Source organism: Gobio gobio (assembly GCF_949357685.1).
Source record: "Gobio gobio genome assembly, chromosome: 23".
Classification (NCBI taxonomy): Eukaryota; Metazoa; Chordata; class Actinopteri; order Cypriniformes; family Gobionidae; genus Gobio; species Gobio gobio.
Window position 1 is genome coordinate 24,549,889 of NC_137119.1, and position 13,523 is coordinate 24,563,411.

The 13,523-nt window shown below is 36.5% G+C and overlaps 1 protein-coding gene across 1 annotated transcript in view; it reads right to left on the bottom strand.

The window, feature by feature from the left end:
- The window catches only part of cpa6 (carboxypeptidase A6), a 37,100-nt gene extending 29,546 nt beyond the window's left edge, over positions 1 to 7,554 (bottom strand). The window contains exons 1-2 of the mRNA XM_079805706.1: positions 7,261 to 7,554; positions 3,666 to 3,741 (exon numbers count right to left, since the gene is read on the bottom strand). Of these exons, the coding sequence (XP_079661832.1) occupies positions 3,666 to 3,741; positions 7,261 to 7,376 (192 nt within the window). The 5' untranslated portion in view covers positions 7,377 to 7,554. The remainder of the gene's footprint in view (positions 1 to 3,665; positions 3,742 to 7,260) is intronic.
- Between the last annotated feature and the right edge of the window lie 5,969 nt (positions 7,555 to 13,523).

Below are 13,523 nucleotides of genomic sequence, written 5' to 3' on the forward strand. Positions count from 1 at the left end.
AATCGAGTCAATTGTTTTTGTGTGTTCAGGTGGCAAACTTAGGAAAAGTAGCCAAGTTTTGTCCCGCACAGATTAAGGAAAGTATTTAAAAAAAATAAAAAATTTTGCCCTCATTTGTCCAGAAGACGGCTTTAGGGTTAAGCTGGTCCTGAGCTGGAGCTAGTTTTTAGGACCAGCTTAAACCAGCTCAAACCAGCTGCCATGCTTTAAAACACCAGCATATGCTGTTTTTTTCAACAGGGTTATTTTCTTCAAATGACCATGTCAGTGTCATGCACTGCTTAGTTTAATTTTCATGGACTTTTAGTTTGTTTCTCTTCAGTTACCTGTTCCCTTTGTTCTAGTTTCCCACCAGTCATTAGTTACCAGACATTCATTAACAAACAAGAAAAATATCCATATTTAAAACTTTATAAAGTAAAATATCTAGCTTCTGCCAGACCGCCTTCCGTATTCAAACTTTCGAAGAAAGTGTAATGCCTCATCATCAGAAAGAAGAATGTCATACACCTAGGATGTCTTGAGGGTGAGTAAATCATGGGGTGATTTTCATTTTAAAGTGAACTAATCCTTTAAGTTCCTCATTTCCTATCATTCAGTGTCTGGTATTGTTACGTTCTTCACGCACTGTCAGGTTACTTGCTCATCAGTGGATTAATTTGGTTTGTTTGATATAATAAATACCTTTATTGGAACCTCTTTAATCTTCCTTGGGACTAAACCGTTACAGTCAGTATATCTTGTTTTCGATCAGCTGAGGTGCATGTGTTCACACTTAAATATATTTCCTGTTTCCGTTTCATGTTGCCTGTGAACGGGGATTATGTCCCTTTGAGAAAAGTTTCCTCAAATGCTTCACTAGAGACTATCCTGAGTGGTGACATTAAAGGTGGCAGACAGGGGAAAAAATGAAGACTTCAGATGCAAGAACTGTCTGATATTTTGCGTTTTTAATCTTACTCTTATTGGTGACATTTTTGAAAATAAGGCATAACTGACTAATTACCTTTTCAGATGCCATTAAAGTGAAATCACTGAACCTAAACTTAGGAGCCTGATAAAAATGCTTATATAAAAGAAAAATGTCAGATGGATTTTTTTTGCATCATGACGTCTTAATTATAATATAATTAAATAATATGATATAATTAAATATTATTAATGTTGTGATATAATGAAATATTTGTGATGTATACACTCTTAACAATATAGGTTGCAAGAGGGTTTTTGCAATGATGCCATAGAAGAACCCCAAAGAACCTTTCAATAAAGAGTTATTAAAAGAACCATTATTTTCTAAGTGTGAAGAACATTGTAATAAACCTTTCTTCACTATAACGAGCCTTTTTTATGGATGTTAAAGGTTCTTCAGGAACCATTGATGCCAATAAAGAATCTTTATTTTTAAGAGTGTATGTTGCTTGCACAAACATTTTGTCAGAATACACAGCTAATTTGAATGACCTGTCAATGGACATAACTATAAGCTATAGCTAGTCTAACCTTATGGAAATGAAAGGCTACTGTTGACATTTGCCTTTTAATATATTGTACTACATTCCTTCTTTCATTGTGTCAGAGTATATTTGGGGGGGGGGGGGGGTGAGATAAGGACTGTTGCACTGTGATAAACTAAAATGGAGTGTCTATTTACACCAAGTGCAATATAGCGTGCCTTGTTGGCAAGTGCTATTCGCACTAGCCCCGCCTAACAATGCCTGGTTGGCCCAAACAAGATTTTTAAAGGTCCCATGGCATGAAAATTTCCTTTTATGAGGTTTTTTAACATTAATATGAGTTCCCCTAGCCTATATATGGTCCCTACGCGGCTAGAAATGTTGATAGATGTAAACCGAGTTCTGGGTGTCCTGCTCTGCCTTTGAGAAAATGAAAGCTCAGGCGAGCCGATCTGGAATCTTCCCTATATGTCGACATACAGGGAAACGTTACCTCCCCTTCCTCTGCTTTGCCCGCCCAGAGAATTAGGAGAAAATGGATTCCGTTTCGCATTGTCAGCACGGGCTTTTACGATATGGATTCGACAGCACCGCCACAAACAGTGAGTAACAGTGTTCATTAATGCCTGATCTGTGATCAGTGATTTCTGATGTGTAGCTATATATTCAAGTTCACACAGACTTTCTTTATAAATCATTTATGCATCCGTGAATCAAGCCAGTGACTAAGCGATCAACCTCACATCGTTTCTCTTAGTAGCATGAAATAAATCTGTTATTTAAATTGTGATTAGATGCTAGATTAGCGATCAAAGAACACTCTCTTTATAATGTTCGGATCTGTCAATCACACGTCGCGAGTGTATCTGCACACTTGCCCAAACTGCCGTTATAATGAATGACGCTGTTATGCAACACAGCAAAGCTCTTACTGTATTCCTGCCGATGTCGTGTTTGCTGTTAGTTGTGGTCAAAGCATTTTGTGAGAGAAAATCTATGTTGACGCGATCGACCAGGGTTCGAATCCGCCTTTTGCCGAGCTCGCTCTTCTCCCTTTTCCCATCACATATCACATCGGAAAGGCATTTACTTTCAATAAAAATTAAGAAAATGTTGTAAAAGTGGAAATAAAGTGCCTAACGAAATGTTTAATAATAACAAAAGCATTTATTGGGTAGGATTAGTCCCATTAAGGTGGAATCCATTTAATATTTTTTATAAATATAATAATTTACACTGTTATAGGTGCAAATAGTATGTATATGTAAAAATAAAGTATAAATAGCATCTAATTAGGCTACTATTTTCACATATTGCAAAGAAGTGCTACTTTTGGTGTAAATAGAATATATCACTATTTTCCCTTAGTATGCTATTTCACTTAGTTAATCGCTATCTGCAGTAAATATCATCTATCACTAAGAAAATATGTAATTTTAACTTGTGTAAATGTGTGTAAAAGTGTAAATAGAATCTAGTTGCTTTTTACACCTGGTGTAAATAGCATCTATCGCTATTTGAACTTAGTGTAAATAGCAATTATCGCTAAGAAAAATGCAATTTTCACTTAGTGTAAATATAATCTAGTTGCTATTTACACGTGTAAATAGCGTCTATTGCTATTTGCACTTAGTGTAAACAGCCGCTGCCAAACTAAAAATTGTTTACCTAGTATAGGTGAAAATGTTTCGATAGACATTATTTGCCGTTCACATATAACGCAACTCATCTTCTATAGCAGTGACATCAGTTTCCATGTGGTTTGCTTTCATTTTTTATGGTTGCTTTCACATTTTTGGCCCCACTTTATATTAGGTGGCCTTAAGTACTATGCACTTACATCAAAAAATAAGTACAATGTACTTACTGTGTTCAAATTGTATTGCAAAACACCTTTGCTGATATTGAGGTGGGATACGGGTAGGGTTAGGGACATGTGTGGTGATATGGGTAAGTTTAAGGGTAGGGTTAGGTGTAAGGGAAGTGCCAACTGTGTAATTACAAATGTAACTACAGAAATTAATTACAGACGTAATTACATGCAGGTATTTTTTAAAATGTAAGTACAATGTAAAAACATGTATGTACACAATAAGTGCATTGTATCAAATGATTAATTAAAATGTTAGTACATAGTAGTTAAGGCCACCTAATATAAAGTGGGTCCACATTTTGAATGTTACATTATTGTAGAAATAAGGGACTCACCGTCAGGTTTTGGAAAAGCTGTTTGACTGCTTGAACCTCTATGTTGCTGCTGGGGATTATTCTGAACACTTGATCACTGCAGAAATAAAGCATTGCAATCATTGTAAAGTACACACTGGCTCTTGAATACATTGACCAAGTCAATTTTATTGTTATATAAAACCAATTAATTTCTATTTCACACTGATTATTTAGGTAATACGCTCTGCATACCATTCAAAAGTTTAAGATTTATGCTTGAAATAAATTAATACTTTTAAATCAACAAGGATGCATAAATTGATCAAAAGTAGATATTTTTATAATACTTTCTATTCAAAGAATTCTGGAAAAAAAGCATAACAGTTTCCACAAAAATGTTAAGCAGGACAACTATTTTCAACGTAAATAAAAAATCCTGTGTTTATTTTAGTGTACGTCTATAGGACTTTTTTTGCCCATTATATTGTCTCCCGAGTGAAAATCGTGAGAAAAATTGTTGCATGATTTGAGGTTCAATTTAAGTTTGTACCACAAATGTCATGCTGAAATTCAATACTTAGCGTTAGGGGATCGTTTGAATCCTTAACTCTAAGTATGAGCGATAGCACTAGTGATTAATGTTAATATTTCCAAGAGCAACGGAGCCAGCAGACAGTTTTATTGAGCCAGCAAACACATAAAGGCATCTCTGAGGGTTATTTTCTCTGAAACGGTTCAAAACACACCAAAGATGACCTCATTACATCACTAAAAGCAATCTGCTATTTTAGGCTTTGAGTGACGTTGACGCTCCAGGTTACATTCTCCTTTTTTGTGGTGTAATTGTGCGAAGCAGCTCCATGCCAGCTCTATCATTACACAAGAAAGCCACAAAACTGGTCTCAGTTCATCATTAAGGACGTCATCTCCCACTAATGGTAAGAGCAGAGCAGAGGAAATTGCGCTTGACGCCACACCTGTAATGTCTTTGTGTGTGGTATTTTATGTCTTGGATGGTATTTCCCACAGAATCTTTATTGTGTGGTGTCATGCAATATCTGCGTATGCTTTAAATAAATAATAAACCCCTCCTCAGCTGCAGGGTGGAAGGTTCTTCATGCTCTCATTCATTTTGCTTACTATATAGGGGACTTCTTGTGGGATTTTACCCCCAGTTCGGTCTGTTTTAGTGTTTCCTGTTGGTTGTTTCTATTTCCTGACTTCGGCTCTGATAATACATAGTGAAACATCCAGGACCTTCTCTGTCTGATGTCAGCTGGCAAGTCAATCACACATTGGTGTGTGAATGTGTGAGGAATGATGTTATGCCTCTTGGCTTCACACCTTCACATACGTGAAGAGGCGTTGATTGGTGCGTTTTATAGCCCAATGTAAAGCATCCATCTGATGGAATGGAGAAAAACACAATGACTGACCCGATACAGGAAAGGATTTATAGGACCCTACCTTGTAAAAAATGCCAACTGATGGGACGTTGAAATTTTAACTTGACAAGTAGAAAACAAATGTTTTCGCCTCTTTGTGAATTATTTTGCTCCTTTGCATGAATAATTCATAAATGAGGCTATGGAAAAAAATTGAAGTATAAATGCTTAACATTGATATACTGATGAAATTAGGTCTCTGTATAAAGCGGAAATAAAATGAATATTGTTACACGAGGAAAGTAGAGCTGTCAAAAGTAGAATAGCAGTAAAACCCCACACTCAATAAAAGGGAAAGATGAAAATTTACCCCAAATTCACCAAGAATCTCTCATAATTTACTCTCTCATGTTGTTTCAAACCAGTATTTGACTTTCTTTTCTATGTGGAACAGAAGAAGAGATGTTAGGCAGAACGTCCATTCACCATTCACTTTCATTATGTGGAAAAAGATGGAATGAAAGTATAGTGACTTTTTATTTGAGTTTTCTCTCTCACATAAAGTCATATTGGTTTGGAATGCCATGAGAGTAAAATTATGACAGAATTAAAATTTCATAGAGATTTTATTCAACAAGAGCAATTTCTAGCTAAAACGTTATATTCACTAACAGTGTCAGGGTGATGCATTACAAGTAATGTATGTTACATAATCAGATTACTTTTTTCAAGTAACTATTACTTATTGCTAAGTAAGAGTGTTGAACTTTTTCCTGCGTCCTATTCTTCTGCAATCCAGAATGGCAGCTCAGATGAAAGGTTTGTTTGAGCTCTACCTTACGGTGACCAAATGTCCTGTTTTCAAGTCCTGTCCTGGTCCTAATATAACAATTTTCTATCCATACAGAGGGGGCATACTTTAAATGTATTGAAATTAATAAGGAATCTTTGAGTAAACTTTGAGTATCATTTGAGTATCTCATTGCCGGGCCGAGTGTCCTGGTTTTTGGTAATCAAAATATGGTCACCCTACTCTACCTTCTGTACATTCCGTCAGCCTGAGGCTTATTCATTTAACTTTTGGTGAAAAAGAGCCTTTACATTTGCCAAAAATTTAACTTTTTTGTTCATTAAAAAACAAACAAGCAAGCCCAGCCCAAGTGAGAAAACGTAACGCAATTACTTAATGCATTACTTTCCATAAAAAGTAACTAATGCATAATTTGTTACTTATTTAAGGAGTAACACAATACTGTAATGCATTATTTTTTTAAAAGTAACTTTCCCCAACACGGTTTAGCTACTGTTCACTAAAAGGTCTACTTTTCCGTGACTTTTTAAAAATGTATTAATCTTCATTTAAGGCTTGGAAATGTAGGCCTCATTTTTATTAAAAGAAAAGTACCTAGGTCTAATATAGATATATGACTATCTATTCCATGACATTTACAAAAAAAAAAAAAAAAAAAAAAAACTGTCACATTGGTGATAGATCCAGAAGCATAAGTACAGGTAGTCCATATATCTGCCAGGAAATTCACTTAGGCCTATAGATAAAATAATACTTTTTTAAAATCTGATCCTTGATGATCATTATCATCAAACCACCTGATAATCTACCAAAAATAAACAAAAGATCACACAGCGCCTAATGTTTGCTAAACTGTCATTCTGCGTCCATTATGATCTCCAAGTCCTTTGCACTTCGTGCTTATACCTGTCGAGAGACCAAATGCATACTTTAAGATGTCACTTAAAGGGAGTGCTTTTCAAACTCAGCAATGGAAAAATCTTGGCCCGCTGAAACTGCTTTGTCGTATAAAGCTGGTGTTGACATAAGAAGAGACAGACTGATCTCTAGTCTTTAGTCAGAGTGCACTTCAATGCTTCAAAACTATTTAACTAGCCTACTCCCCCTCGTCCCTACGCCCTGGATTCTTCCTAAATAAAACACCTGATTAATTTGAGCGAATCGGTTCTTTCGGACGATTCTTTTTAACCAACCGACTCGGACTCAACCTATTCACAAAGTCACCGCGTGCGCCTTTTTACACGCTATTTTTATTTAATCCCATAAATATGTAGTTAAAAACTATAATTTACCGTTATGTGTTTGATTATGTTATTATATTCTGTGTCCACTTGAGCGAATTACAAATTCTCCCAAGTCCAATTGTTCAATACAATTCGTTCGCGAGTCAGACATCTCTCCCACTAGTTTAAAAACTTTGAATGAATGAAACACTTACCCGACGTAACGGTTGTTGTAGAGGTAAGAGTCGACGGGATAGAGCGCGGTGCTGAACATGATAACACATCCGAGTAAAACAGTACTGGACAAGTCTGTGATAATTCTCAATGCCATATTAAGTTATTATATGAATAAACGGCGATTCTGCAGCAGTTAATCAGAGGCTGCGCTGTGCATATATGGATGCTGAATGAAACTCATCCCAGGGTAAGGAACTTTGAGACTTTTCTGTCCTGTTTATCCACTCCTGGGACGATTTCTTGACGTAGAGGTGTGAAATCATTCATGTGGGAATTCTGGTGGTATCCCGAGTCTTTTAAAGTGTTTTTGGAAGTGTGGTCACGTGACGTGGAGTGTCAGAGGGGTTGGGAACCGAATCCCTGTTTGGAGTGAGATCAGTGGAAGTGCTCAAATTTATTAAGAGCGGAATTCTGCCTCGTCACGGTAGATGTCATGGATGTTGTGTGTTTTTTCTTCTTCTTTTATTTGCCTTTTTAATATAGGCTACACATAATTAACTGCAACATATTTACCTTTTTTTAATTAACACACACACACACAGACGTCTGGTTTACTTTTGTGGGGACTCTCTCATATGTAATGGTTTTTATACTGTACAAACTGTATATTCTCTCCCCTTACACTTACACTAACCCTACCCCAAATCACCCCACCTGGATAGAAAAACATAAACACACACACATGTAGTGTTTTCATCTTTTATGGGGACTTTCCATAGGCGTAATGGTTTTTATACCGTACACAACGTATATTCTATCCCCCTACACTGCCCCTGCCCCTAAACCTAACCCTCACAGGAGACATTCTGCAATTTTACATTTTCAAAAAACATCACTTAGTCTGATTTATAAGATGTTTTCCTCATGGGGACCTAAAAATGTCCCCACAAGGATGAGGATTTCGGATATTGCTATCTTTGTGGGGACATTTTGTCCCCATAACGTGATGATTACCAGTCCACACACACACACACACACACACACACACACACACACACACTCACACTCACACTCACACTCACACTCACACTCACACACACACACACACACACACACACACACACACACACACACACACACACACACACACACACACACACACACACACACACACATGTCTGGTTTACTTTTGTGGGGACTCTCTCATAGAGGTAATGGTTTTTATACTGTACAAACTGTATATCCTCTCCCCTTACACTTACCCTACCCCAAATCACTCCACTTGAATAGAAAAACATAAACACACACACACACACACACACACACACACACACACACACACACACACACACACACACACACACACACACACACACACACACACACACACACACACACACACACACACACACACACACACACACACACACACACACACACACACACAGACACAGACAGACAGCCTGGAGCTATCTTTCTGGGGACTCTCCATAGACGTAATGGTTTTTATACTGTACAAACTGTTCTATCCCTTACACTAACCCTACCCCTTAACCTACCCATCACAAAACTTTCTGCTTATATTTTCAAAATAACTCATTGAGTATGATTTATAAGCTTGTTTCCCCAAGGGGACCTCAATTTATGTCCCCACGGTGACACGAGTCCCCATAAGTCTGTGTGTATTCAGGTTAAAGTCCCCACCGGGATAGAAAAACATGTACACACACAAACACACACACACAGTGGCTTGAGTGTTCTGAATGGTTTTAGCGTGTTATTGTGCAAATTACTTTGGTGAATGCCCACTCCAAGTTTCTATGAAATTCTGGACAAGTGACATGGCTCAGGTCTCTCCTTCAAGGTATGTCTGCCCCCCCCCAACCCCCCCCCCCCCCCCCCCTTGCTGGTTTTATTATCTGCCAGGCTAATTATATTAAATATAAAATGTAATATATAGATGAAAACATTTATGCAATATACCACATGGGAGTCGCTCTCTCATACACCAAGGAGTTTGAAAGTTGAAGGGTTTAGTGTAGACCCTAGAACCGATTGTAGAACTGATTATGTTTATGATTTCATTTAATTCTTCCTTTATTTATCTTATCATTCCAGAGACGCCTTTTAAGAGGTAGCAACTGACATTTGTTTTGAGTAGCTCCCTCCAGTTCTTGGCGACTCCCGTCAACTGTAGCCACAGCATTCCTCCGTTTGATTCTGTATTTATCAGTCTGTAGTGCGGTTAAAGGTCTTGAACCAGCAGGGCTTTGTAATTGCATGGCAGCAGCACATTTTTCAAATGCTTCCCCCTGTGTTAACACTCCGCCACCTGTTTTACACCCAATTACTGTGCAACAAATTACCCTCACAGACAGGCACCGACAGGAAAGCTGATCCTGGAAAAGCTGGTCCTAAATGGAAAACGAAGCCTTCGCAGGAGAACTCCCAGGGAATGCGGTGTGCAAAAATATTTCATAAAACTTAAATTTGATATTCTATCATTCTTTAATTGCACATTTGTATATTCAGGCATTACGCTAATTGCATTATAGCTGCATATTTATAAGCACGATTCCTAAGGGAACGTCATCATGTGGTTGAAACGTATAATTTATATTAATTAAAATGACTTTTAACATAAAAAAAGAAGACGTACAAATTCCAAAGTCAGTCTTACCAATACAATCAAGCTTTGGAATTTGAACATGTCTGTTTTTAAATGTTAAAATGAGTTTAAAAATGTTTTAATTTATACAATTATACCTTTCAACCACATGTGGAATTGGGAATTTCGTTGTGTTGTTGCACTGCTGGGCCACCGTACCCTCCACATTCAAAAGACTCATAAAACCCCTGCGTTCAGCAATAACAAAAATAGCCGTTTACCAGCTTCCCTACATGTGCTGCCCAACAGAATCATATTTCTGACCCGTGGTTAAGTTTTGCACTCAATAAAAACAGCCCTGAAGTGTTTTTGAGGAATATGGACAGGTTGACATACAGTGGCATATTCAGGACTCGGTTCTCAACCAGAGGTGATCGTGTTCACGGTTTGTGGAGGACCAGAGGAGTTTAAATAAATAAGCAGGGTGGGCGGTGAAGACTGAAGGTGGTTTGTTTGGGTCTCTTATTGCAGGGATGCTGAAGGGGCCGTTTGAAACACCTTTATAGCTTTGTGGTAGTAAAAGACAGCCAAGTACACAAGTCCTTCAAGCCTGGAGGTTTGGAAGTAAACGTGATTTTTTTAAACGACTACTGACTGAACGTGGTACTGATGTTTTATTGCTGTTGGGATTGCAGACGCAGAAATGGCAAGTCATGCAAACACTTCCTTGTTTAGAAATGACAGATACATATAATAATAATAATAATACAAAAAAAGATTTTAATGATTCAAATTCCTTGTAATGATTCTTTTACTATATATTTTGGAATAAATATTTTGAATACATTTTTTTAGAATAAATATTTGGAAAATGTTGATAAATGATGTAATTTTAAGAATAATACAAAGACATTTAAAAAAAAAATATTAATATTTAAATAATGTAAATAAATTAGGGCTGTCAAAAGATTAATCGCATCCAAAATAAAAGTTTGTGTTTACATAATATATGTGTGTGTGTACTCTGTTAATTATTATTTATATATAAACACACACACACACACACACAAGCATGTATATATTTAAGAAAAAAATATTATTTTTATATATAAAACATTTATATTTATATATATTATAGATTATATAAATGTATATACATGCAAATATTTCTTAAATATATACATGAATGTGTGTGTATTTATATATAAATAATAATTAACAGAGTACACACACATATATTATGTACACACAAACTTTTATTTTGGATGCGATTAATCGCGATTAATCTTTTGACAGCCCTAAAATAAATACATAATACAAGTTTTCAAATGAAAAAAAAACAGTCTACAATGATTATTGTGAGTATTGATTTACAAAATCTTGTGAATATTACTAATAATAATGATTATTATTAGTATTAATGCGCTGTATGCTTTTGGTTTACTAAAAATAACTGATTCATTATTCCTTCAATAATTTAAAAGTAATCCTTTCAAAAGATCTCAGCTCATATGAATCATTTGCTCGATAATCAAAGTCTTATGATTATTACTAATAATAATGTTTTAAGCCTTGCGATTATTATTAGTATTAGTGCGCTGTATTTTTTTTGATTTACTAAAAAGAACTGACACATTACATTCCTTCGAGAATCTAAAGGGAATCCTTTCAAAAGTTCTCAGTTCATATGAATCTTTTGCCCAGGAATCAAAGTCTTGCGATTAATACTAGTCCTAGTATTATTACTACTATTAGTACTATTTACTAAAAAGAACCGACTCATCCCTGGAGAATCGAACTATCCTTGTCACATTCGTTTGTTTTGGTTTCCCTAAAATGTATCCTTTCAAAAGATCTCATATGAATCATTTGCTTGGGAATCGAAGTACACTGATCGCACTGTATGTTTTTGTTTCACTAAAATGAAACGGCTCATAAGAATCATTTGTTTCGGAAGTCATGTACTGGTTGTGCTCTGTTTTAAATCACTAAAATGGTTCATAAGAGTCATTCGTTCAGGAATCATACTACACTGTTTGTTTCACATCGTAGATTCATTGAAAACAGAGTTTAGTACGGTTTTGTATGTATGAATGCACGTGTGAGAAATGCTAATGGGACGAAGTTCAACTCAAGCGTATATCAATCACCCTTGGGGTCCTTATTTGTCAATGCCTGACCAAGTAGAACTTTGATTTGTGCCGGTCCCTTTACTCTGTATAACACACATGTTCCCCAGACATTTATTTGGTGAGAGACCTTAAATCTGTTCATTCTTTTATTGCCTGCCATATATCTCAGTCCGAGCGAAGCTTGTGTGAAGTCATTATGTAATAGAAACCAGCAAGTGAAGCCCTGGTGCTAAAAACGATAAAAGGTCACTGTCTCAGAAAATGTGAAAGCCACAGGCAAGAACCAAATGAAAACACATTTTTATCATCCTCAAACAGCCCCAATAGGGTGACATCATAGTTATGAGGAACTGATCTATGATTTATGGGAGATTGGGCTTTGTTGTAGAGCTGCACATTTCTCACTCAAGATCTGTGTCCCATTAAGCTTGAGTGAGAGAGAGAGTTGGCTTGAGAAGAAAATGTATCAGAAAGACGAAACCCAGCAAAAAATTACCTGTGGATGGGATAGACAATTTACTTTCTTGAGAGCCGTCCCTCCCACTCCTCCTACTGATCTTCCCGCTCTAGTGGAGACAGATCTTCTGTCATTATCTGCCGCTGAACCTCAGAAGATGAAAGCAGAGTTAAAAAAACACATGATTTCAGACACCAGGATTTCAGACTTCATGCTCTATAGAGGAAAGAGACATGTTTGCTCCCACTATATAGCATGTTTTAATCCCACCATTGGCCGTATCCTGATTTATAGCTTTGTCATTGTTTCAGTGTTTTTCTGTTGTTATATTCTGAACGATGTCTGAACCTTCGTATTGATAAATGAACTGCTTTTTGCAAGTCCTCATTTGTGAGTCACTTTGGATTAAAGTGTTGGGTAAATGAATATTGTTGTTGCACATTCTGATGGTTTTTTAGTCACAACGATAATATTTTCTAGCTGGCTAACATAGATAAGATTTTGTCAAATTCGCAAAAAGAGACTCAGAATGAACTTAAAGGTGCACTAGCTACAGGTCTCGACATTAACGCTTGTCCGGGACAAGTGGATTGTTTGAAGGGGCAAGTGAAAGAGAATTTTACTTGCCCGACCGGACAAGCTGATTAAAACGTCAAAAAGTAACTAGGGAATCACCAAAATGCAACAATAATTCTGCATTCATTTAGTGTAAGTGTCGATCGATAGTGGATACAAATATATAATGTATACCTGACGGTAACAAGGTTGTGCTGTTGATGCTCGCGCAGCCTCTCGAGGAGAAATCACAACAAATGAGCGCCGCGCATACAAAGAAACTCAGTTAACATACACGGTTAACATTACAAATTGTGGAGTTTTTATATTCATAACATATGATAGCCTACAGTAAAGCAACATCATAGAACCAAGAGTGCTGTTTTCCTGAATACCATCACGACTGAAAATGACACTGATTTCATATGACGGTTCCATAAACAATTAATTCACATTAAGTTACTTACATTTTAGATGCAATATTCACTGTTTTTGTTCGATTTCAGCAGCAAAAATAGTTCCAAACAAAGACCACAGCAGAACCATTAC